The following is a 26,742-nucleotide window of genomic DNA, read 5'->3' on the forward strand; positions in this document are numbered from 1 at the left end:
TCTGAAAATGAAGATGTTGTGCTAATCAGATGGCAAATTAATGATTTCTACATTTGCATGTATGGTTACCTAAAGGGTTACCAAGCAACATCTGGATGGCCCATTTAAAATTTACACACACACACACACACAACTAAATGAAACTTAATGCAGGGGTCTTGGTGTATGTTTTGAAATTTGAACTATTTTTAATTTGACACTTAAACAGAACAGAACATTTCTGCCTGTGCTCACTGACCGACAACTGAGAAAGCAGAATGCACGAACTAGACCTGTGTGAATGCCCCAAAAACTCGCTTCATAATTTACAGCAAGCTTAGTTGCAGCAATATTAGTGTCTAGTAATGAATACGGTTATGCAATCTTTTATTAATAGTATTTCATTAAAACCATCTCTTGGTTATATCATTTCCCTCTTTAGATCAGACTTCTCAGCATGTCACCAGTACCAGTGAGGCTGAAGTCCTCAGCGTTGCAGAGGAACCTGGTCATGCTGAAGTCGATGACGAGTGGAGTGACGACACCTTCCAGGACTTATTCGGAGATTCGTCGGAATGGGGTGCCGACGTCCTCAACTCTTTGAGCTGTTTCTTGAGTGTTGACGTCCTCCAAGCTACAGTCAGTGCCACATCTGACTATAGAGTTCCAGTCCGAGATGTGGCCTCTTATAGAGCCAACGTACCTCGAGTTCCAGTCCAAGATGTGACAGACTGCAGTGTGGACGTCCCTCAAGTCCCAGTCAGCACCACATCAGCTCCAGGCTTGGATGATATGGCTGACTGTTGTGTTGATGTCCCTCGAGTTCCAGTCCAAGATGTGTCAGACTGCAGTGTGGACGTCCACCAAGTCCCAGGCAGCACCACATCAGCTCCAGGCTTGGATATGGCTGACTGTTGTGTTGATGTCCCTCCAGTTACAGTCTGTGCCACATCAGACTGTAGTGTTAACGTCCCCCATGTCGGACCGACAGGGGACACTGTATCATCTCAGTTGAAGCAACTGGAGGATAATGAGATTATTGGTAAGTTGACTCCGACATAACACAATACAGACAAACTTGTGTTGTGATATTATATCTGTCTTTACTCATGTCAACTCAGGCACAAAGCAGCTTTCATGTCAACTCTTCTTATTTTTCTTTTAACAGATGTCGGTTTCTGCAGCTATGAAATCGGCAGGATGCTCGGTGAAGGAGGCTTTGGAAGCGTTTATGCTGGGATTCGCTTGAGAGATGGCCTTAAGGTATCACTTATTTAACTTACAATATATATATTTTTTAATTGCCCTGTTTTACACTTGTCTCACTTTCCTTAGTGTATCTTATGTTCACTACTTAGGACAAACCTGTTTAAATTGTTAGACATGCTCTTCAAGCTTAAAAATTTAATTCATGAAACTGAACAGGTCTGTTCAAGGTTAATGACTGAAATGATATGAACTCATTGTAAATAATTCTAACACAATTCCATTTTTTGTTTTGTTGATTAGGTGGCGCTGAAATTCACCGATAACGTGGGTATAGATTGGATCGACATTGTAAGTACTCTGTTTCTCTCAGTCAATTTTTCAATAGACAAACTGCTATTGTCAGTAGTTTAGTAGTGTTCTACATCTTTTCTCCATGTAAGATCATAAGAATTGTCTTTCTTTTAGGAGGGTAATCCTGAACCCGTTCCACAGGAGATCGGTCTGCTAATTCTTGCCAACAAAGGCCCCAGGGTTCCCCAGATCATTCAGCTTCTGGACTGGGACGAAGAGCCAGAGCGATACATTATGGTTCTAGAGTGGCCTACACCCTGTGAGAACTTGATCGAATTTCTAGATCGCCACGACGGCATCATCGAAGAAAACATAGCAAAGGTTATTATGCATCAGGCAACACTCGCAGCTCAAACATGCTGCCAACGTGGAGTGTTGCACGGCGACATAAAGCTGGAAAACCTGCTGATCAACCCGTACACCCTGGATGTCAAATTGATTGACTTTGGGTGCGGCGAAATCCTGACCAATGCGGGATACACGTCCTTTTCTGGTATGTATTATTCCTCAGAGCTGTAATGTGGGTCTCAAACTTAGATGACGAGTTAGAGACCGTTCGACTTGAATGAGTCAAGGTCTTACAAAGCATCATGTAATGGAATCCACAATTGTGAATCAATAGCATCAACTCTTTTCTTGCATGCTAATGAATACAAGCTTATAAATCAGACATAATCTCTTTCTTCTAGGCACAAAACCGTACTGCCCCCCTGAGTATGATTTAAACGGCGAGTATCACGGGGAACCAGCGACAGTTTGGTCACTCGGGATACTCTTGTTTGGACTGCTGTATGTGAAATATCCAGAGTCAGAAGACTTGGACGAGCTAACTGATAACATCTGGGCCAAAGATGGCTTGTCACAAGGTGAGATCTTCATTTCAGCAAAGGACACTTTTAATTATAAATCATAGAAAATAGAACAAAGTAATAAAATTTGTCGTGTGGGTAATGCAGTAATATTTAGATATTTCAGCTTAGACTCTTAATCAAAGAGAGCGAGTGTGAAGTTTAAGATAATAATAGGACTTCTCTTCTCTTTCTTCACAGAATGCTGCGAATTACTTTGTTCTCTCCTGCAAAGAAACCCAGAGAAGCGGCTTGAATTGGGCAATGTCTGTCTCCACAACTGGTTTAAGTATTTTAATTGTCAGCCTGAGGATAATGAGATTATTGGTAAGTTTACTGTCATAACTCCGACATAACACAAGACAAACACACGTTTGATACAATATCTGCCTTTACTCACTCAGGCACAAAGCAGTTTTCATGTCAACTCTTCTTATTTTTCTTTTAACAGACGTCGGTTTCTGCAGCTATGAAATCGGCAGGAAGCTCGGTGAAGGAGGCTTTGGAAGCGTTTATGCAGGGATTCGCTTGAAAGATGGCCTTGAGGTATCACTTATTTTACTTGCATTATCTATCAAAGTGTTCTTGCACTATCTTATACTTAAATAACTCTTCTTTTCAAGCATTCTCAGTGTATCTTATGTTCACTACTTAGAGCACCTGACCTCTCAGAACTGTTTAAATTGTTAGACATGCTCTACATGATTAGAATTTAAATTCATGAAACTGAACACGTCTGTTCAAGGTTGATGACTGAAATATGAACTGCACACACATTGTAAATAATTCTAACACAAATCCATTTTTTGTTTTGTTGATTAGGTGGCTCTGAAATTTGCTGACAACGTGGGTATAGATTGGATCGACATTGTAAGTACTCTGTTTCTCTCAGTAAATTTTTCAATAGACAGACTGCTATTGTCAGTAGTTTAGTAGTGTTCTACATCTTTTCTCCATGTAAGATCATAAGATTTGTCTTTCTTTTAGGAGGGTAATCCTGAACCCGTTCCACAGGAGATCGGTCTGCTAATTCTTGCAAACAAAGGCCCCAGGGTTCCCCAGATCATCCAGCTTCTGGACTGGGACGAAGAGCCAGAGCGATACATTATGGTTCTAGAGTGGCCTACACCCTGTGAGAACTTGATCGAATTTCTAGACCGCCACGAAGGCATCATCAAAGAGGACGTAGCATCGGCCATTATGCATCAGGCAACACTCGCAGCTCAAACATGCTGCCAACGTGGAGTGTTGCACCGCGACATAAAGCTGGAAAACCTGCTGATCAACCCGCACACCCTGGATGTCAAATTGATTGACTTTGGGTGCGGCGAAATCCTGACCGATGCGGGATACACGTCCTTTTCTGGTATGTATTATTCCTCAGAGCTGTAATGTGGGTCTCAAACTTAGATGACGAGTTTGAGACCGTTCGACTTGAATGAGTCAAGGTCTTACAAAGCATCATGTAATGGGATCCACCATTGTGAATCAATAGCATCAAATAATTTCTTGCATGCTAATGAATACTTAGTCAAAATGTTGCTTTAATACAAACTTACAAATCGGACAAAATCTCTTTTTTCCAGGCACAAAACCGTACTGCCCCCCTGAGTATGATTTAAACGGCGAGTATCACGGGGAACCAGCGACAGTTTGGTCACTCGGGATACTCATGTTTGCACTGCTGTGTGGACAATTTCCAGAGTCAGAAGACTTGGACGAACTAAATGATAACATCTGGGCCAAAGATGGCTTGTCACAAGGTAAGATCTTCATTTTGGCAAAGGACACTTGCAATTCTAAATTATACAAAATAGAACAAAGTAATACAAATGGTCGTGTGGGTAATGCAGTAATATTTAGATCTTTCAGCTTAGACTCTTAATCAAAGAGAGCGAGTGTGAAGTTTAAGATAATAATAGGACTTCTCTTCTCTTTCTTCACAGAATGCTGCGAATTACTTTGCTCTCTCCTGCAAACAAACCCAGAGAAGCGGCTTGAATTGGACATTGTCTGCCTCCACAACTGGTTTAAGTACTTTATTTATTAATTTAAGCTAAAATCAGCACCCAATGACCGGACGGGCCGGCCCAGCTCCAGAACTCCCTGTCCCCACACACCAATGCACACCCTGCATTGATGTGCAGCAAAAATCAGCACCCAATGACCGGATGGGCCGGCCCAGCTCCAAAACTCCCTGTCCCCACACACCAATGCACACCCTGCATTGATGTGCAGCAAAAATCAGCACCCAATGAACGGACGGGCCGGCCCAGCTCCAGAACTCCCTGTCCCCACACACTAATGCACACCCTGCATTGATGTGCAGCAAAAATCAGCAGCCAATGACCGGACGGGCCGGCCCAGCTCCAGAACTCCCTGTCCCCACACACCAATGCACACCCTGCATTGATGTGCAGCAAAAACCAGCACCCAATGACCGGACGGGCCGGCCCAGCTCCAGAACTCCCTGTCCCCACACACCAATGCACACCCTGCATTGATGTGCAGCAAAAACCAGCACCCAATGACCGGACGGGCCGGCCCAGCTCCAGAACTCCCTGTCCCCACACACCAATGCACACCCTGCATTGATGTGCAGCAAAAACCAGCACCCAATGACCGGACGGGCCGGCCCAGCTCCAGAACTCCCTGTCCCCACACACCAATGCACACCCTGCATTGATGTGCAGCAAAAACCAGCACCCAATGACCGGACGGGCCGGCCCAGCTCCAGAACTCCCTGTCCCCACACACCAATGCACACCCTGCATTGATGTGCAGCAAAAACCAGCACCCAATGACCGGACGGGCCGGCCCAGCTCCAGAACTCCCTGTCCCCACACACCAATGCACACCCTGCATTGATGTGCAGGCACTATCCAGGCAGACACGACCTGTATATGCCCAAGACCCTCTGGAAAAAGGATGGCTTGTCACAAGGTTAGATCTTCAATTCCACAAAGATTACTTGTAATTTTGTATCATAAAAAACAGAACAAACAAACAGTGCACATCGTCTCTTTCCACAGACTGACAGACTCGTGACAAGGCATTGGGACCTAGGTTGAGACATCCTTTCCTGTGATGTACTTGGAAGTTGAACTACTGCAACCTAAGAGTCCACCGGGTTAATTGAGAGGAGGTTTTGGGACTATTGACTTTATGCACAGCTGCACTACTTCCTTAACTTAAGCCAGCTCCTTTATTGCCTGTCTTACATTATTGGACACACTGACTGTGTCTGGTTATTGTTGCTATGACTACTGAGGTCAGGCACACCTGAATCAGTGTGTCCAATAATGTAAGACAGGAAATAAAGGAGCTGGCTTAAGTTCAGGAAATAGTGCAGCTGTGCATAAAGTCAATTGAAGGCCTCAAACTGCCTCCCATCAAGGTAATTCCTCTATTTTTCCACCACCAGGCCACAGCCAGACACTCTTTTTCTGATGTGGAGTAATTTAGTTCTGCTCCTTGTAATGTCCTTGAAGCATATGCTATTACTCTTTCCCCCTCAGGTGTTTGCTGGGTGAGAATAGCTCCCAGTCCCACATCACTGGCATCAGTATGCACCTGAAAAGGTTGGTTGAGGTCAGGCTGCATCAATACAGGTGGGTCTTGCAACAGAATTTGCCAGGACCATTTCTGAGCCGGCATGGAACGGAATTGGAATAGCCCCTGGTTGGTGATAAATGCGGTTTTCTCTTTACTCTCTTCCTCCATATCCACCTGCCAGTATCCTGACTGCAAATCCAATGTGCTGAACCAGGTGGCAACATTCATGGATTTCAGGATGTCATGAATAAGCGGCATTGGATAAGCTTCAGGTATGGTCTTGCTGTTAAGCCTCCTATAGTCCACGCAGAACCTGGGGACGAGGACTACGGGTGATGACCATGGAGAGAAGGATGGCTCAATGTGCTGTCACTTGTCACTGTCTATCTGTTCATCAATTATCTTTTTCTTGAAGGGTGAGACCCTGTATGCCCTGGATTTAATCAGCATTTCATCTGGTAGAAAGATCTTATGTTGTTCCACAGATGTTTTGCTCAGGACATTGGAAGTTATACAAGGCCATCAGCTTCTGTAACTCCTTTTGATTGTCGGAATCCCTGCCTGGATCAACCTCAGGGTTCTGAGAAGTGGGTGTTAGTTCCCAGGTTGGAGGTAAGGTGTAGGGTAGTATATATAACCTCTCTCTATTTTCAGGCCATATCTGCCTTGGCCTTCGTCCACGATGGTTTCAGCGGGTCTCAGGAAGTCCAAGCCAGCTATAATGGGAAAAGCCAGGTGGGCATCCTTCATTATATAGGTGTCCACTCTGCATACTTTATCATGCCACTTATAACTGACTGTTTCCATAGTGTTGGGAACTTTTCCTTCGACGGAGCAGAGACCAGGAGACGTTGGGATATCTTTCAAGCAGATGTTATTCTTTTGAGGACTTCGTGCATCGCTATAGTCATCCAAGTCTGACTAAGGGAACTTTACATTGCAATTTATCTACATTTAGGGGGAGGGATTTACATCGAGGTGGCATGTAAATGAAGTACAGGATTCAGCTCGTTACCTGATCTCATCAGCATAACAGTGTCATTCAAATGCATAGATGCTAATCCAATCAGCCTGACAGTATCACCCATACCTTCACATTATCATAGCTTAACTTTGGACAATGACACTGTTCAGGAGGTGGATATTGCATAATGACAGACACCTGGGTTGCTTGACTTAATCTTCTTTGAATCTCATCATCTATGCCTCAAAATGCCTCAACTATGCCTCATTTTATAAATTTGTAATACAACAGTTCCCCCTTCGAGGGTTCTAATAAGTCACAAAATAAAAATGTAGACACTTAAAAGTTAATTCTTGTAACCCGTGATCGTTACAGGCACATAGCACATGCTCTGTGTTGATTTTCTGTAATAGAATGCTGACACAGAAACAAACATGCAATTAGGGTCTGTGAAGTTCTTAGGGTAATAGTCTTTTCTGGTTCGAACTGTCATTTTCTCTGAGAGGCGTGAGTCATTTGTTGAATGAAACACTTGATACTGTGGACGCATGGATAGTACGCCAGTAGGAGAAACAACAGCAGAATTGCTATTTCCTTAATCCACAGCCTGGGTTTACCTAACAAGTTTCCAAACCATGAAGAATTATCTTCAGTCATCTGGTGTAATTTTGCTTAAAGATCAAGAATGTCTTGTTGGACTTTGTTCAAGTTCTCTGTTGGATCCATTAACCCGGTGCAGCACTCGGGGCCGATAATGGTGCAAGCTCCCCCTTGCGTTGCAAGAATGTAATCCAAGGCCACTCTGTTCTGTAAGATCATTATCTTGTGCGAAGCAAGAGGGTCTGTGATGTTACCCAGGGCCAAAGCTGTATCATTGGCCAATTTCTGTACAGAATTCGATAAGCTTCTGACTTGATCAATGGCCTGCATGACACCATAAGACTGGATTAATGCTCCAAGAGTTCTTGACCACCATGTTTGTGTACAAGTGATTCCTGGAATGCAGCCATCTTCTTTGTTTGTGGTAGAAGCTGAATTTTGTAGATGTGGAGAGCTTGGCGTGGAGTGTGTATTTTCTCTGATAGCCGATAGAACATAAACCAGGGTGCACCTGCCGTTGAATTGGCTGAGTTAGATGTTGTAGACAGAAGTTCAACATAACCAAAAAGTGCCAGTTGGTGGAGGAATCATACACCACTGATTTATTGCAAAGAGTTTCAAGAGGGATGGTGTCCTATGGAGACACGGGGTCCTATGGAGACACCCTTCTAAGTTCCTGGAATCTGTGTAGATTTTTGCAACAGATCCTGAAGCTAGCGTGCCATGCATGCTCTAGTTAAGGCTACTAGTTCTGCAGCTTGTAGCTGAAAAATGATCTGGAAGACAACGCAGCAGCTCGAGTTCTTACCAGAACCAGGAAGTATGACCATATTAGCCCGGTTCTGTCAACACTGTATTGGCTCCCTATTAAACATTGTATAGGTTTTAAAATATTGCTGATTACTTACAAAGCACTAAATGGTTTAGCTCCGCAGAACGTGAGCGAGCTCTTAAAGCATTATAGTCCTTCACGTCTATTGCGATCTCAAAATTCCAGCCAGTTGATAATACCTAGAATATCAAAATCGACTGCTGGCGGTAGATCCTTTTCCTATTTAGCACCAAAACTTTGGAACAGTCTTCCTAACATTGTCCGGGAAGCAGACACACTCTGTCAGTTCAAAGCTAGACTAAAAACACATCTCTTTGACCTAGCATACATATAACACACTATAGACTTCTATGTTAGGCTGCATAGATTAGGTCAGCCGGGACCGGGAACACTTCCCATAAATCCTGATGTACTCGTTAGTTACATCATAAGAAGAATGGCATCTACGCTAATATTAGTCTCTCTGTTTATCCCAAGGTTTACCGCAGTCCGCCGGATCCAAGGCCGTATCCAGATCTGATGACGGACCTGCGTCTGGATGCGACGACAACGCAGTCCTGATGTATCAACTAGTCCCTCCCCTGTGGCCTCCTTCCCTTTACCTCTGTACAGATAATTGTTGTAAAATTCTGTATTATAAATTTTAAGACCAGACAATTAGTTTGTTGAGGGTTGTTTTTTTAGGTAAGGACTACATGTGCACATATATTCAAACAGGCATACCTATAAAATGAACTCTTAATACGAATGTGCATCAGCGTTCTTTCGCGTTTTTAAAACGGTGTTTTGTAAGCGGCCCCTAAGTTAATAACTAATGATCGTTGCGACGGAAGTGAATCAATCAAAACTAACTTTAGCTGGAAAATTACTTTATTCTAGAGCTGTCATAAAGCCAAAACAATCTCTGTTACTTTAATTTTCTATTATCACTGTAAAGCCGCTTTGGAACAATCTACGCTAAAAGCGAAATATAAAATGGTAAATGGACTGCATTTATATAGCGCTTTCACAGACCCAACGGCCACCAAAGCGCTTTACAATTTGCCTCACATTCACCCATTCATACACTCATCCATACACTGACGGCGGTGTCAGCCATGCAAGGCGCCATCCAGCTTGTCGGGAGCAGCTGGGGTTAGGTGTCTTGCTCATGGACACCTCGACACTTGGTCAGGTGGAACCGGGGATTGAACCACCAACCTTCCGGTTTGTAGACAACCTACATGAACCACTGAACCACTGCCGCCCTGCTTCATAAATGAAGATGACTTGACGACAACCTGAGGCTTCCACTTCAGTGGTGGACAGTACTGCATAACCTGATCGTCTGTTACCTTCAAGGACTTGAGCTAGGCCATCAACAAACAACTCAAATTCGGATTTTTCTATGGGAGTTTCTTTTACTTCCCTCGTAGGTGTGTATGTAAGCGTAACACAATTGTGAGTCATTTCTCTTTCATCCTCTAACACAACGTCAGTCATTGCAGACATCATACATGAGGATGGTTTCGTGAATGGCACACGCTGTAAAACAATGTTCGGGGCTGTAAGGGTAGTTAACCAATTTCCCCAACGGGAGGAGGTGACAGAAGTGACTTTTGCTTGATTCATTACTGCGGACACTGCATGAGGGCATTTTACGTTTACAGTCTGACCTTACACCATTACTGATGAAGCCTGAAGAGCTAGATGAACTGCCTGCACTGCTCTAAGACATGGGCCCATACCTTGAGCGACTATGTCAAGTTTACCAGAATAGTAATGAATTGGGCGTAAACTGCCCCCATGATCTTGCATTAGACATGCAGTCATAAAGCCTAAGTGTTCATCGACATAAAGCACAAAGGGTCTATCAGATTGGGCAATTCCTAATGCTGGTGCTTGATATAGTGCTCTCTTCAAATGATTGAAAGCTTTGAGACGAAGTTCTTCCATACAAACAGTATCGGAATCTTTAACATGGCCTTTCAACAAGTCATAGAGCGGCTGCACAATCAAGGCATAGTCTTCAATCCAAGGTCTACTGTAACCTGCTGTTCCTAAAAATGATCGGAGTGTTTTAATAGTAATAGGCAGAGGTATGGCTTTTACTGAAGAGGCTCGATCCTGTGTAATGGATCTATTTCCTGCACCAATTGTTTGAGCCAGAAACATGACTTGGTTTTTAGCAGTTTGAGTTTTGTGAAAGCTGCATTTGTGTCCTTTTTTCTGCAAATAGTCCAACAATGCTGCTGTAACGCAGTTCAGATGTTATGGGAAGAAGGAGGCGGGAACCTGTGAACATTCAACAATTTTAATATGAAATAAATAAATATAAATTGAAAGGAAAAAAAAAACCAGTCGTCCGTGAGGGGCTGCTGTCTTTTACTTTCAATTTGTATTTGTTTATTTAATATAATAAACACATAATAAAACAAAACACAACATAACTTCAGGCCTGTTCCTCTCTCGATCTTCACTGTCGTCGCTCCTCCTTTATGCTTCCACTCCTCCGTGAGAGATACGAGCATACCTGTCAACACTCCCGTTTTTCCCGGGTTTCTCCCGTTTTTTAGCCCTATCTCCCGGACCCCTCCCAGTTTGTTATTTCTCCCAGGAAACTCCCGTAATTTGCATGGCCCAAACTCCTTTATGAATAATCGGACCAATATGTTTGTCTAATGTTGACCAGTTGCCAGATTGTATTAAATGCATTATATTCACACAATCCACAGACCATTTACAATTTCAACCCGTTTGTCACCTCAACCTGGCAACCTATAACCCAGTTGCGCAGTCGCGGAAAATTTAACCCGAAAGCGAGCCGATAGACATGATGGCAGGTGAAGGTTGTGTCCCCGCAATGAAACTGAAGTACAGTTTGTAACGCGTTGCTTCAGGAAGATTAGGGATAGCTCACAACTGAAGTTATTGCATGCAGAGGCCAGACAGACACACGGAGGCGATTGGCATCTCACAACTCGCACTTTATTCCCAAATCGAACTCGTGGTGTAGCCTAACTGTCTGTCACACGTTCTACCGTCCACATCGTTACTTAATAAACAAAATAAGATAAAAATTAGCATCAAACAGAAATTACCCGCATACATGGGGTGTTCGCATACAGTAAAAGGTGTGTTCGAGGCCCAAGGCACATACAATACAATACTGCCGACAGTTCAACAGGGAGCGCACAGCTCTTAAAGTCCCCGTGAACCGGAAGTTGCAAACGACTTTTCTGCAGTGTTGTGACGTATTTCCGAGAGAAACGGAATACTAAATGAGGCAAAATAGTGGGCGTGGCTTTTTTCCCAACTAGCACCTGATTGGATCTAGAAAAGTAGGCGTTTCATTCAGCCTGTCTACTGTCAGTTGGAGGGGCGTGATTACGGATGTTAAGCAGACACCCAAACCGTGAAACCTACGTCATCAGGGAAGGTCCTCCAACGCAGAGGGGAGGGGAAATTTCAGATTTTGATTAAAGATTACAAAGCCAAAAAAAATTTTTGTGTGGATTGACTTGCATGGATGAATTGTTACCCACAAAACGATCAATTTAGGCAAACAAAGTAAGTATGGTCAATTTTGAATTCATGGGGACTTTAAAGGGGCCACACCTTATTTCCAGTCGTTAAGTTGTACATTTACCCAACCAAACCCCCATTTTTTCAACACTTCATATTTCTAATTAAAATATTTATGCAAATTAGTTTACACTGACTTTATTTGATACAATAGCCAGTTATTCATTCTCAATTATAAAGTATTCAGAGGAAAATCTAGTCTAGTAGTTTAACTACATCTATGTATATTTAAGAAATAACAGTCTAGTCTAATACAAATACATGTCTATTTTGTTGATTTTAATTATGAATTACCACAGTACTGCAATGTATCATGATACTACTTGGTATCTTGATATTTCAGCTGTTAAAGTATCGTAAGATATGTTTTTGGTAACGCGACAACCCTAGATGTTAGCAGCGAAAAATTTGACTGGAAGGGTTCATTAAAATACAACTGGTTAGATCCAGCGCTCCATACGCTCTAAATCAGACACAGAGATAAAATTGTGCGGTAAGACTACATTTATTTGAGTGAATTACAGAGATGTACGATTTTGCGTGTGAAGTACATCCGTGCAGCATCTCAACTAACTAATGATAGCGGTAAGTGTAATAATTCAAAAGCAGCGATGTCACCATCTCGCTGCTGGGAAATATAATGTAAGTAGTAGCAAAGTCGCGGGACAGCGTTGACAATCTGTGCTCATATTGGTCTGGGCAGAGCGATCTCCCATCTCTGTGTGTGTGTGTGTGTGTGTGCTTCAACAAAAGCAGCGTATTAATACAGAGCGGCGATCAAACTGACCTACCGGTGCATTACATGGCTTGCAGCCAATCAGAATCAAGTATTCAGACAGCCCATGGTATCAAGAAAAATAAAATTAAGATTATGTAGAACAGGCATTAATAAAAGAACTGTAAAAATTCAAGTGCAATGATTTAATTTTACTACCAAGTTCGAGTTAAAAACTTTTAATTGAGTGAGAATTCTCTAGAAAATTAAGCTGAAAGATATTCACAATAAATTACACAGATAATCTATGGCGGGCAGACAAATGAGCATGCTATGAGATGTAGCAACCAACAACTGAAATAACAGAAAACTGAACAGGAAGAAAAACAATAAAAAAAATTGCGCACAAATCAAGTACCCACAGTCAGTTAATATTCAGGTACAAATCAAATGTAACCTTTTTGTGTTTTTAAAAATCACACGATAGCAGTAAAAAGATACAAAGCACCAAAGTAAAACTACTTACAAAAGGACTGTAGTAAGAGAAAAAAAACAATGCTTATTGTCCACAGGTGGGCAGTAAAAACAGACGACTTGAATTATTTCTTGTTTTTTGCCTGATTTCTTGGAGAGCCTTTTAGTAAATCTCGAATCTTGAGGTAAACCCCCGTTGCTTCAGCAACTTCTGTAAACTCAGGAGTGTCCTCAAAAGGAATTATTCCCTCAGCAAATCTGCTACGGTGCGGGACGAAAGCTACTTTATTCATGGCAGGTTCCTCCGTGTCATCAGCCACTTGAGCGTTCGACTCTTGTGTGCTTATCTGTGGAGAGGCTGAAGTTTCATTCGTTGCGTCATTATTACCGTTTTCCTCGTAAATTTCATCCAGGACGATAATATCACTCAAATCGATCACGTTTTCATTGACTGAATGTTTTTCCTGACCATCACAGGTTGTTTTATCTCCTATCTCACCCTCGCAATTAGTTACTGGATCACCGGGTGAAGTTGGTGTGCTCTGGATTTCAAAAGCATGACTCAAGTCCTCCATCTTTTCTCCTTCTTCCTCGGTGTCAAGCTTAAGCGAAGTGACAACACTGGGTGAACTTGGGATGGGGGTCCCAGAAGCTCCAGCTTCAGAATCACTGTTGGTTGTAGTGTCTGCCTTTTCAAGAGCTGCCCAAAGCAGCCGTTGTTGCTCCTCCAGTTCCTCCAAAGTCAGCCCATCCTCTGACTCCTCCCCCTCCGTCATTCCCCTCCCTTGGGTGGATGGAGAATCACTTGTAGGTGGAGTTGCTGGAGGAGTGCCCTTAGGGACTGGAGGTGTGGTTGGAGGCGTTCCCAGCGGTAGAGGTGGAGGAACGCTCAAGGATGAACAACCAGGAGGGAGTGGTGGGTGGAACTGGAAACCATCAGATCTCCTTTGGGGCGTGTCATGATCTGTAGAAGAACAAAAACTAAATCATCATGATTGTCTTTCACGATCATTTTTTTTAGTGAGACACTGAAATGTCGGCAACCAAAAATATTCAGGATGCAACAATAGACCCTGACACATTAAAACGGAAAATTCACCCAAAATTTTTAATTCACAACTACCACTTTGACACTTCAAAAAGTTCATAAAGAGATCGTAAAACTAATCCATATGAATTGAGCGGTTTAGTCCAAACTTTTCTGAAGAGACTCGATCGCTTTATATGGTGAACAGATTGAATTTAGGCTTTTATTCTGAAGATGAACAAAAGTCTTACGGGTTTGGAACGTCACGAGGGCGAGTAATTAATGACAGATTTTTCATTTTTGGGTGAACTATCCCTTTAAAACGAGATGTCACCGCTATGGTCCTTGATTTTGGCCCTACAAAACTATTTCGTCCAAAACCGAAAATGAATCTCTACCACTTTACTACTCGTTACAGCACAAAATAAACATCAAAAGATATGTAATCATGTAATCGCTCAGTCAGTTTCTACAGCGTAAAGACGTCAATAAAACAGCTTGTAAACAATGTCACGAAACATTAGTTACCTCAGGAAAATCATTCAATGTCCACAAACTCAAGAAAAAAATTACTCTATAGTAGGGCTGGGCGATAAAACGGTATCGGTATTTATCGACGGTACACCATTGTCGGTAACAATATAAAAGTGTTCGATATAGCGCTCGATATTTTCATTAAAATGTGCGCGCTTCGCCCGTAGATCTTAGTTCATTTGAATTTGCCACAGAAGTAATAACATCACTGCGAGATCTAGTGAGAAGCATTCACATTTCTCCGTTATTAACCCTAGATCTCTATTAGATCAAACAGCGCTGACGTGGAAACCAGGAGAAACATTGTGCCGTGAATGAACTAGTAATAGGCTTTAAGTCCACAGATCAGCAACATTCACCATGGATTTAATGTAGTAACACTAACTTGCAACCATTCAAAGTTTGGCAGAAATAGTAAAATGCTTTCAAGTACATGTAACATCTTTTTCCAGCACTTCACAACACAAATATTATCATATTTAAATGTTATTTTTAATGTGATGACCAAAACATCATTTGTTAATCCTTCAAAGATTACCCCCATTCATTAAACTAAAAGTTTCAACACTCACACTTATTTAAAAATATTTTTTCTTTTAATAAATTATTATTTTTTAAATCAAGGAAATTTCTCTGGCATTTCTTTCTTTTTGCTGTATCGAAAACGTACAAACCGTGACAATCAAACCGAACTGTGAATTTTGTGAACCGTTACACCCCTACTTATTACAGATGTTGATCTACCTCAAAGTGTGCCTTGATTGTTCTATGTTTACACTTTTTTTTTTATTGAACACATTTTGTAACATTTTATTTAAGTTCAAGAGTTTCTTTAACACTTACTTTTTTATCTTAATATAAAACAAAGAACTTTTCTACTTGTCTTTAAAAAAAAAAGATAGATATGAAACATTATATCGGATACTTTTTTTGCTATATCGCACTACTCCATAGAGACGAGCATTTTGATAAATATATGCACTATTTCATATTTATTATATTTTTTACTTAACTTGTCTTTATTATTTAATGTATGTTTTAATAAATCTGCCACGAAAACATGTTATTACAGCCATGTATAAATGTTTATATTTCAACAATGAATTAGAGTAGAAAGTATCATTATAAAGTTAATATAGAACTGCCTTATGTGCAATTTAAATGTTTAAATTAATTCTACAATTCCATTTTCACTTGAGTGTTGATTATTAAATAAATATGATTGATTATTAAACTATTGTTGTTGTAGCCTTTTGGCCAATAAAAACTTTCATTTTGGTGTTTCTGTAAAAAAAAATAAATATATATATATATATAAAATATACATATATCTATTTTTTTAAGTAAATAGTTTCACTGCAAAGATGCCATGTCAAGTATGTATTCCTGTATAACAATCTGCACTCAATAAAACTGACAGTGTTTAACAAAATTGAAGCTGTGTACCTGACTCTATCTCCATATCCGATGCCTGGTGCGTTTGCTCTGAATTAGTTCTCAATTTCTTTGTCTTCTGGGGTGTGGATTCAGACTCTTGACGCCTCTTACTGCAGCTGGTGGCCTGCTGTGCACATACAGAGGTCATCAATTCCTTGGGAAATATCAATAAAGGCAATAAACCAGAAAAAAACTCAAATATATCGAAAAGGGTTTTTACCGATGGAAAGTTACTGCTTAAAAAAGCAGCAAAATTTTGCTTCCATTGCTGAGGCTGCATTGGAATAGACCCGAAAGACCTGTAATCCTGTATATTGGGGGGGAAACACACACAAGGGTTTGTTGGATTTCAACAGAACAGGCTTAATAGAGGGAAAACAGGTTTTTGAATTAACAGCCATCCACAGCCACATTTGTAGACTGTCAGCTGGTAGAAAAAGGCTCCCTAGTTCAGTAATCAGGGAGTCATCCATTTTAAGGGCCGTCTCAATCCCAAAATCCTTCTCGTGCACTGAAACGTTCGCTCCCTAAAACAATCTACTGATTCATGATCTAGGGAGCTGATTGAGACGCACCCAAGATGTTCTACATTTCCTGAAGAGAATGTCAGTGGATGTTACATCATCTTTGTAGCTCAAGTTTGACCATACCAAGTTGTATCATGATGTGGGAACAAGCATTTCTTTGTTAGAGTATCTGCCAGAGCATGTGAGCGGAGTGGAGCGGGGAGCGCTACTGGACGGATATTGGACAGAGCGGCATTTTTAAAAGGACGGAGCGTCGCCCTAGCCTGACTTCGTCATACTCATCTTCTAGTCAGAATGTGAGTCTGATACTGCTCCATAGGGCTTTGATTATGAGGCGTGTCTTAATCGAACCAGGAAAAAAAAAAACTCTGCACTCAATTGGATAGACCTACAACCAATCAGAGCAACGCAGTGATGTATGTTGAGCGACTCATATCAACAGAACTGAACTGCACGCACTCACGAAAAAGTATTTCAAAGAAAAATGAGCGTTAACGACCTTTGCCGGTGTTGCAAAAAGAATTTAAGGCTTTGCAAAGTACTTGCAAACTCGAAAAACATTTTTGAACGAAATAGAAAATGTGAATGTATATACGAACAAGTTCTCCGTTTAGGATTAGATCTCGACAGTAAAGCCAACAAATCTACTCGCATTTGTCTGACCTGTCTCGATTTTATAACAGGGTTGGAGCGTGACTTGACTGATTTTAATAAATGGAGAGACGACGAAAGACACCAGGCTGAAGAAGCGTGTTCATTTGAGTCTTCAGAGAAAAGAGACCGGGAGCCAAAATGATGTTTTAATGATGATTTAAATACAAAATGATGAGTAATTCTTGTACTTGTACTTTGTCTTGTTTATTTGTTCTGTCTTGCGTGGTTTTGGACATGAGTCTGGCAAATAAACTGAATTGAGTAACATCATCTAATTATTTATATTTAAAAAATAAACCACTCATAAGGGGTACAGTGATTACCGGTATGGGTATGGTGTGCGAGTACAGTATAACAAAGCGTCACCATTGTTTGATGTAGCGATGGCTTTGACATGAGTTGCATCGCCCTGATGCCCATTTCGGTTGCTTCTTTTACTTGGTCCTCCATGAGTGCGACCAAAGGAGAAACAACAATGACAACAGGCTTTTCATTGCGTCCCATATTGCGACCATCGGAGCCAGCTGATAAATTAAACTTTTGCCCAATCCCGTAGGAAGGACGGCAAACACATCTTGACGATCGACAAATGCCTTGATTGCAGTTCTCTGTTCGTCTTTTAAAACGAATGCCCTGTCGATTTCTTTTACAACAGACGCGATAGTGGAATCTATACATCTCAATTCTCCAGCGGCTGTCATCTGTGAGGGAAACCAGTTCAACCCAAGCGCTCTTTGATGACGTGAGGATTACGTATCTGCAGATCATCTGTCCATCATCGTATAAAGCCCGCCCTGGCAATTTGATTGGCCCGACCATTTCTGAACCGATCATAATTACTCCTCAATGGAGCGAGTCCAGACCGAACTTCCCGACCAAAAAATGTTGTGGGCGGGGTTCGGGCTGGCATCCAGGCTAGCGTCGCCCTATTTCCCGCTCCAATTTCGCTCCGCTCCGCTCACACCACGAGTCTGACTCCACGTCTTTTCCCCGCCTGGCTAAAGAAACTCGCATTGTGTTCAGCATCCCAAGCGGGTCTGCGAGCGCAGAGAGGGTTTTCTCCGCAACCACCGCATGAGTCTGAAGCCTCAGACATTGTCCAAACTTGTGTTCTTGAAGGTGAACTCAAAAGAACTGTAGATAAGGAAAGCAATTCATTTTTTTTTTTTTTTTTTTTTAAGATTGACAACATAAGCCAATTTAAATTGTAATCCATGTGCACTCTGCGCAAAAGTTTAGTTATACGAATTTTGGCCTAATAGTTCATTTAGCCTACTTTTAAAACTATGATGTAGCCTATACCCTGTATATTTTTATTAATATAATTAGGCCCATTGGTTCGTTTAATTTTACAGCAATTTTTTTGTACAATTGATATAAGCCAATTTTTATTTTAATCGTGTGCGCTGTGCAAAAGTTTAGTTATCAAAATGTTGGCCTAATAGTTAATTTACTTTTAAAACTTTTATGTATATTTTTGTTTATATCAAATTTATTCATATTATTAGGTAAATGTATTCGTTTACAGGACGTTTTGTATAGGCTATATTCCTTCTTACAGAGGCTAGGCCTTATTTGTAATTTGAAATAAAACATTTCTATTTGGAAAATGTTGTTGTTGCTCTTCAGTTCTTTGTGAGGTAAGCCTGTGGTCTAAGCTAAAAGTGAAGTACATGCAGATTTTTTTCTTTTTTTGGAGCGAGCGGGGGGCGATTTGAGTGGAGCGCGAAGCAAACTGAGTTGAGCGCTGAGCAATAATGAGCGGAGCGGCCTGATGTGGCTTTGAGCGGCGGAGCGGAGGGGTGAACAGCTCCGTGAGCGAGGAGCTGAGATTCTCACCGCTCCACTCCGCTCATATGCTCTGGTATCTGCACACTTACATCTCTTATGTTGGGTGGCGTAGAGACATTGAAGCCAGGAAAGTCAACCAGCTTGGAGACATCATAAGATGTATTTTGGCTGGGGTGATTTTCATCTTCATCATTTGATCCTTGCAAAGAAAAGTGAATGAGTCAATGGCAGTATAGTTGTATTTAAAACACTATTCTTCCTTAATCACGCTTATGAAAGGTGAAGGTCTTGCAGTTCTGTGGTCAGCTGCAACAAACACCTCAAGTATGAAAACCCTTAGTAATAATATACTTACAATTATGGGGTTTCTTAACCTAAGAGATTTGTTGCTAACACTGGCCACAATAAATACCAAACTCAGTCTTACCATCATAGAGAATCAGGCCTGAGTTTTCCATTTCTGCCTCTTTTAACCAGCCAGGCGGGTAGCCGAGCTCCCTCATGCGGTAGATGAATGGAGGAAGGGTGTTTACAGTGATCCCAAGAGCATCAAGGAGGTCTTCACTACACAAAGACAGTCGACTTTCAGAAAAATGACATTTTATAGAGCAGGCATAAGCATGTTTGAGCTGTTTTAACTGAAAGCAACTTGCTCTGATATATCTTAAAATATGTCAGTTCCATTGTTTGTCTCAAGGTGCACACCAGTAACGTTTCTTTTTTCTAAGGCACGTTTATAAAAGCTACTTAATTGAACTAAGGCCTCATCCTGGCTTAATCTGAGATCTGTCTGTGAAACCAGGCCTAATCCTCCCAAATTAAAATATTTGGGCAAAGAAATGTGGGTGGAAAGGCAAAATGCCTTTGTTATGTTATCAGTACTTGAATCAATTGTATGTACAAGTCTATCATTTACATGCAATATTTATTAACCCATTTCCTAAATCAGTAAATATATAAGCTTGTACTAATTTAAAGCAGCTACATAATTATCAGATTTGTGATTCAGTTAAAAGTAGATGGGTAAAGTTGGTAAGACAAACTTAGATGTTGGCTAACATTGAAAATATCTTTTGTGTTTCAAAAATGAACAAAAGTTTTATGGATTTGACCATTTTCATCTCTGGATGAACTAACTCTCGAATGCAATAAATGCAAATCTGCAGAAGGTCCGCTGATTCATTTGTTTGACATGCTGTAAAATTCACAGGTATTGGACTCATATTTCAGCCCGATCTTTTGTTGGCCAATTTTTTGACATTATGTTATATATATTAACATTTTGTTAATGCCTGTCTATCTCTTCATGTACGGTTCTAGCAAAAACGTGGATTCTCCAGAGGTGGAAACTAGACATGCTACCAACATTTGATGCGAGTTGATGAACATTATATATTTAAAGATAGCTTACAGCGATTTATCAATGACAAACTAGATTTATTTAGGAACTTCTGGAAGAGTCAGTCATCAACTTAATCTTTGCAGCCGAGAAAACATTATAAATTATTAAAATGTTTTTTTTCCGACACATTCACAATCATTACTTCTGCTAGTGCGCTTGAGCGCTTGATTTATATTTTAAAGGCTAATTATTTCTCTAATGTAGAACAACAATGATAAATATATGACTGAAGGGGGACTTTAAGTGTTTGCCTTATTTGAAAACTAAAAAATGACTAAACAAAAAATAGAGAAAGAAAAAATGCAAAAATTGCCACTTCATAAGACGACTGACCTCATTATTCCTGGCTTGTACTTTGCAAATCGCTCCTCGACCTCTTCTGCATGGTAGCGTTGGTTGCTCGGACTGCTGTTCTGTGAAAACTCCTTTCTTTTTTCATTGATACGAGCCATATCTTTGGGCTTAAACAGTAAATATAAAAAAGGTTAAAAGGTTTAAAAGGCTCAAAGTTTGATTTATAACCATATGTCGATTTCAAAACATAATGCAACAGTAAATTTGAATCTAGTACATATATAGTCAATAATTGAAGGAAAAAACACCTTGGGACAGTCTCGGAGTTGATGGTCCTCAGAACAGCAGTTAAAACAGCATGGTCTAGGTCTGGAAAGACAACACAAGCAATCGAAAACAAGCTTGTTAAGACAATCATCAGTCTTGCAATACCATCAAAATATCAATTGTAAACTCTTTCCATACCTTTTCTCCTTTACCTGCACCTCTTGGCCCTCGAGGGCAATGATCTGGCCAAACACCTGCTGGTATCTTTGCAAAAAAATGATTCAGGAGCAGTGCTGTGCATAGATGTGTAAAATAGAGTGAAAGCATTATCTAGATTATGAAAAGCACAGTAAGTATAAGCTGGCTATAAGCTTTTAGGATACTTGGGAACTTCCCATCCCTCAGTCAGCTGGGGGTTTTCATTCAGCAGCGGCTGGCCAAGTTTATCAACACAGAAGTTGGTGAAGTATAAAACACTCCCTATTATCTACAAACCAAAAGCAAGTGTGATTAGCAGTGGTTTCAATAGTCGACTAATTGAATATGAATAATGTGTGCTGCGGTGTCACTCACACTGAAAGCATTTTTTATAAGTTGGGAGTCACTGGAAGTCTTCGCTTTATAGCTCTCCTCCATGACGAAACTCGAATGCTACAAACAAGGAAAAAACAGAATTTGTGATTACTGATGACTGAGACTATTGTATTAACTTCCTTGTCCAGTGATATTAAAGATGTACATGTGGGTTGACATGAAGCGCAGAGCCTTCTGGATCATTGTTACACTCATGTAGGCGTTTCTCGACAAGACAGTAGATGAAGTCTTCGATGTCTTTCCGACACTGCCTAAACACACACACAAAAAGCATATAAACAAAACTACATTTTTTAAAAACATTATAATCAAGGATGTTACAGGAAGTACCTACTTGGAAATGATGCTGTTTCCATAATTAACCTGACAAAGTGGTCCATCGGTTTTGGAATCTGCTATTTTTATACCCCTGGCATAAAAATGACCATTAAATCAAATCAATAACTGCAAATGCCCTGTTTAACCATATATTGAAATAGAGTGTAAATAATTATTATTAACTCACGTAGGACGACTTAATATGTTCAACTTTCTCTTCAGTTCCTCATGTGGATCATCATTAAGGTACAAAATTCAACACTCAATATAAAGACAGACAACAAGCAGTGGGAAAAAAAGAGAGTAAAAGTACACCATATATAGGTATTGGCTATTATTGAACAGTATTAGCATTTTTCATCTGTTTGATGAGGCTATATAGAGCATATTTATTCCAGTGAACTAACTTCCCGTCTTAATTCTTGACTGAAGATTTGAAAAAGTTACATATTACAGAAAACGTTTCTAAGTACTAAACATTCAATCTTCTTTTTTCCCTGTGTATTTTCAGTCTTGATGCTTGATGTCACTTGCAGCATGTGAAATTGTGAGTTTGAGTAGGCTTTTTCTAACAAAAACATTCAAAATAGCAGTTATTGTGTTGATTTTCGACCATAAAAAAAAAAACTGCTGTCGGTGCAATCTTAATGGCATAGTTCACTCAAAAATGAAAATTCTTGTCATTAATTACTCACCCTCATGTTGTTCCAAACATAAGACTTTCGTTCATCTTCAGAACACGAATGAAGATCTTTTAAATGAAATCTGAGAGCTTTCTGTCCCTCCATTGACAGCTACACAACTACCACTTTCAACCCCCAGAAAGGTAGTAAAGACATCATTAAAGTAATCCATATGATTCCAGTGGTTTAATCTCAATTTTACGAAGCCATAATTTACCTTTTTATTTACAAATCTCGCTTTCACAAGAGCAGCACAACACGTGAGTGTTGTTGACACGAGACGGACGTTGTTAGGTGAGGGCACGTTGGAGATTCATATTTTCTAAATAAGGGTGTAAATTATGTTGTTGGTTTTTTTGCGCAAACGAAGCACTTGTCGCTGGGGCTTGAAAGTGGTAGTTACGTAACTTAGCTGTCAATGGAGGGACAGAAAGCACTCAGATTTCATCAAACATATCCTCATTTGTGTTCTGAAGATGAACGAAAGTCTTAGGGGTTTGTAATTATTGACAGAATTTTCATTTTTTGGGTGAACTATCCCTTTAATCATACTTTCATCGTAACTTAACTAACGTTAAACACAACCGATCTGAACTAAACATAACTGATCTAACGTTACACAAACATCAGACATTGCCTTTTAACGTCTGTTGAACACAATCGAAAGTCCAATAATAGATACAGGTATTTCCATTGATACAGCTATATTCAACACGAATAAAGCAGTCAAATATATGTCAGCCGTAAACGAAAGCCAGCACGCTCACTGGATGAAACACTATAAGGATATTCTCTGCCTTCAGACGCTCTACTGTTTCTTCGCACACTTCTAATGTCTGCCGAAGCCCCCGGAGTCGGTCTGAACTCTCACCCTCTTCCTCATCACCTTCATCTATTATACGAATGTGCGTTGGCGCTTTTTCTTCGAATTGCTCGAACAATTCTACATCTCCAAAATCCACCGCCGCCATGTTTGATGATCACAAAGCGGGTCCGGTTCGAAGGGCAAATCCTACAACGCGCTGACGCTTGACTGTTGATTGGCTAGAGACCAGAATCAGGAAGTAAATATACACTCAACTGTAGAAACAACGGAATACTTCATACTTAAAGCATAAGCAGGCTATATGACCGTTCCTAAATGATAGTTTGCGGTTTTACAATGCTCTTCTGTAACCACGTTAAAGATTAACTTATATCTGGCATGGCAGGGCGTTTGCAATAAAACCATTCATTTCTTCACTATTTTAACATTTTCCTGTCTGTAAATCATCATGACATCTGGAGGAGTTTCTCTCATCAATATGTCTTATTGGGAGAGTGGGAAAAGGAGGATACGATTCTTGTATCTTACAAACAATAACACCTTTAACGTTACTAAACAAAGCACACATGAGGTGAGTGTACCACTAACAAAAGTAACATAATTACTGTTGATTTTTGGACAAACCCTGCTGGAAAAACTGCTGAATTCAGCCTAAGCCTGGGCATGTCTGATTTAGTAGGCTAGTTTTAGAGGGGTTCTGGACACTTTTTGGCTAGCTGATCGGACTGGGACACCAGCTGAACACAAGCTTGACTAGGCTGGGAGACCAGCTTGAAAACTAGCCAAGGCAGATTTAGCATTTTTTTTTTTCTTCATGGACAACTGCATCATAGTAAAGCAGTGCGTCTCCCTGCTGGAAAAAAAACCCAGCCAAAACCACTCTACGCTGGTCTTAACTGGTTTAAACTAGACATAACTGGTTTAGTTTTAGATGGTTGGTCAGCTGGTCTACCAGCCTGACCAGTTAAAGAAGTGGCCGAACGGCGAAACACCCTTCTAAAACCAGCCTGCAAAACCAGATGTGACCAGGCTTGAAGACAAACTAAAACCAGTCAGCCAGCTTTCCCCACTTCTCTTGATTATTGATCAATTAAATACACTTTAATTCATATCAGTTTAACATATTTTTGTATTCAATTTATAATAAAGAAACTATAGAGATACCTGAAAAGTACTTTTTGCTGTAAAACATTTTTGTAGGACCTGATGATACCTAAAACAAAAGAAAATGCAATTTAATTTAGTCATTATTTAGTATGTACAATTATTTTGTATGGTTCCTCAAATAAATAACATTTTGTTTATACATTAATTTGTTGATTTTTCTAGGATCAGATGATCCCTCTCTTTCTTGGAGCTGATCTGTTCTCAGACACAGACGTTCGCAGTGAAAACCAACCCAGATACCATGCGAAATATGCTAAACGAGGATTGGCAACTAAACTGGTTTTCTCATCAGGTATGTGATGATCATTTTTTGGCCTGGGCATTGGATGATAATAGTTCATTTTCATTAACTATTAGAGGATAATATTTACCTTATTGCTCTCTAGACTTCAGATTCCAAGGGCTACGACTTCCCTTTTCCAACAACAGTCTGTGGTTCTATAGTGTTCAAGGGGTTTTTCGAGTGGCATTTGACCTATATAGCAAACAAGACCAGCTCTCAATTATGGAGTCATTTCAGGTAATATGAGTTTATCATTATATTTTATGTTTTCGGATCTTCACGATTTCTAATAAGTCTTTTTTTTAATTAATTTTCCTCATAAGGATCTATGGAAATCTCGAATAAATGACAACAACTTAAACACGACCTATCATCTGGGTGCCCAGGATGTTCAACCCCAAAATGATCAAGAGGCACAAACAATTTTGGCAAATAATAAAACATGTACATCATACCAAGGCCATCAACACTCTGACGGAGGGGAAATGAACATCTTTCCAATAACCACAATTCAGTCAGATATTTCATCATCTACAGATCATGACTACTGTTCCTTAACAGAGCAGACGAACTTAAGCCAGTGTCGTTTACTTGCTGATAAACTTCACAGTCTAGCGGAAAAACTGAAGTTACTTACAAATATGGAAGCAGAACAATTAAACACTACCACAAAGGTCTTGGACTATGTTGAATACTCTATTACCGGGATGATTGACGAGGAAAGACTGACGGATACTGTGATGGCACTGTTTCACTCTCATTTTAAGAGCTACTCCATCTACTCAAGCAGTCTTTTAAAAGCTGTGGCAGGTTGGCTTGGCCAGCAGTTCAATGCAGCCAACAGCACCATTAGCCACCGGGTTGAAGGTTTTAAGACCCAACACATTGAGCACATTACGAACTTGCCACCTCCAGAGGAGCTGGCAACTGAACTTTTCCCAGAGGCAATGCGAAATCTTCTTGCACACTGGATGGGTCTGAGTGACGAGGCAGAACACTGGAAACGACACAGCGAATATCCAATTTTATTGCTTATCCTAGAATTTGCCAATCACAATCTTATCACTGGAGTGGCCCATGTATTGTATTCCAGTCTAATATGCAAATAAGTGTAGTTATTGAGGACCTGAGGACCTTTAAACAAATTATTCCAGATCAATAGTTTACCGTTAAAAGTCAAATGTTTTTTGTGTGTCTTTTCCACACATGTTGAGGGCACAAATGTAGTATTTGGTCATAAAAAAAGAAGTCTTGTGATTTTAGGCCAAAATATTAAGAATTTAAAAGGAAAATGGCTATCTCTCGTAGTTCATATCTTCATATTTTTAACTTGAAGATATAGCTTCACATCCTTTTTGCCATGCTCAGCTTAAAATGTGTTGAAGCATTAGACGAGAATGTTTTGGTTTATCAATTAGCTTTTATCCAGCATGGATCAGAGAGACACAGTATAGCTGGTAAAACAGGCAGAATCCAAATACATTTACATTACATCTCAAATATAGTTACAACTGACCTACCAAACAGACCTACTAAACATGGGGAAGAAGAGGCGTAGTGAAAATAAAAGTAACAAACCTGCAAAGGAAGCTTTACAGTGAGATGGAATATCTCCCTTTTTTCAGAAGGAACCTAATATGGAAGAAATGTCCATTTTCAAGCAGAAGTACATATTGTATGCTTTGTTTAGATAAAATATGCGTATTTGATAGTTTGTATACATTTAACCCTTGCAATGCATTAAAAAACTGTATACACCTGTTGCTTTACCGTGTCTGTTTGGATCCAGTGGAATTTTTTATAAAACAGTTATAACTTAATATTTTTCAAGTAAAACCATATTGTAT

At 40.3% G+C, this 26,742-nt stretch overlaps 2 protein-coding genes and 2 pseudogenes across 4 annotated transcripts; 3 read left to right on the plus strand and 1 right to left on the minus strand.

Annotated features, from left to right (window-relative positions):
- Positions 1-1,036: 1,036 nt before the first annotated feature.
- On the plus strand, positions 1,037-3,051 carry LOC130082432 (serine/threonine-protein kinase pim-2-like; annotated as a pseudogene).
- A 143-nt stretch (positions 3,052-3,194) lies between these two features.
- On the plus strand, positions 3,195-4,891 carry LOC130082433 (serine/threonine-protein kinase pim-2-like; annotated as a pseudogene).
- A 7,949-nt stretch (positions 4,892-12,840) lies between these two features.
- Positions 12,841-26,492, minus strand: LOC130082505 (zinc finger CCHC domain-containing protein 8-like). 3 transcript variants are annotated; one of them, XM_056247364.1, is made up of 14 exons: positions 23,408-23,626; positions 22,124-22,164; positions 21,953-22,027; positions 21,764-21,869; positions 21,598-21,675; positions 21,408-21,511; positions 21,223-21,288; positions 21,066-21,126; positions 20,797-20,924; positions 19,489-19,625; positions 19,151-19,260; positions 16,310-16,396; positions 16,099-16,216; positions 12,841-14,055 (listed from the first exon to the last, which is right to left on the minus strand). In XM_056247364.1, the coding sequence occupies exons 1-14, from the start codon at positions 23,588-23,590 to the stop codon at positions 13,217-13,219; spliced, it is 2,133 nt and encodes a 710-aa protein (XP_056103339.1). In that variant the 5' UTR covers positions 23,591-23,626; the 3' UTR covers positions 12,841-13,216. The 3 variants fall into 3 exon arrangements, with proteins under 3 accessions (XP_056103339.1, XP_056103340.1, XP_056103341.1); XM_056247365.1 differs by having other exon boundaries at positions 16,099-16,213; positions 23,408-23,625; XM_056247366.1 differs by lacking the exons at positions 21,953-22,027; positions 22,124-22,164; positions 23,408-23,626 and adding an exon at positions 26,474-26,492.
- On the plus strand, positions 23,819-26,025 carry si:ch211-110p13.9 (uncharacterized protein LOC562347 homolog). Its single transcript, XM_056247374.1, has 4 exons — positions 23,819-24,016; positions 24,775-24,904; positions 24,999-25,132; positions 25,219-26,025. Exons 1-4 carry the CDS (start codon positions 23,894-23,896, stop codon positions 26,002-26,004), a joined length of 1,173 nt encoding a protein of 390 aa, XP_056103349.1. The 5' UTR covers positions 23,819-23,893; the 3' UTR covers positions 26,005-26,025.
- Positions 26,493-26,742: the final 250 nt, after the last annotated feature.

Source organism: Rhinichthys klamathensis, unplaced genomic scaffold (genome assembly GCF_029890125.1).
Source record: "Rhinichthys klamathensis goyatoka isolate OS25496 unplaced genomic scaffold, OSU_Roscu_1.1 h1tg000046l_1, whole genome shotgun sequence".
Lineage (NCBI taxonomy): Eukaryota > Metazoa > Chordata > Actinopteri > Cypriniformes > Leuciscidae > Rhinichthys > Rhinichthys klamathensis.

Coding starts and splice junctions, on each gene's coding strand:
- LOC130082505 (XM_056247364.1), bottom strand. CDS start 23,590: ATGGCGGCGGTGGATTTTGGAGATGTAGAATTGTTCGAGCAATTCGAA. Junction 22,028..22,123: donor AACATATTAAGTCGTCCTAC/GTGAGTTAATAA, acceptor TTTTTATGCCAG/GGGTATAAAAATAGCAGATT. Junction 21,289..21,407: donor GAGGGATGGGAAGTTCCCAA/GTATCCTAAAAG, acceptor TTTTTTGCAAAG/ATACCAGCAGGTGTTTGGCC.
- si:ch211-110p13.9 (XM_056247374.1), top strand. CDS start 23,894: ATGACATCTGGAGGAGTTTCTCTCATCAATATGTCTTATTGGGAGAGT. Junction 24,017..24,774: donor CTAAACAAAGCACACATGAG/GTGAGTGTACCA, acceptor TGATTTTTCTAG/GATCAGATGATCCCTCTCTT. Junction 24,905..24,998: donor TAAACTGGTTTTCTCATCAG/GTATGTGATGAT, acceptor ATTGCTCTCTAG/ACTTCAGATTCCAAGGGCTA.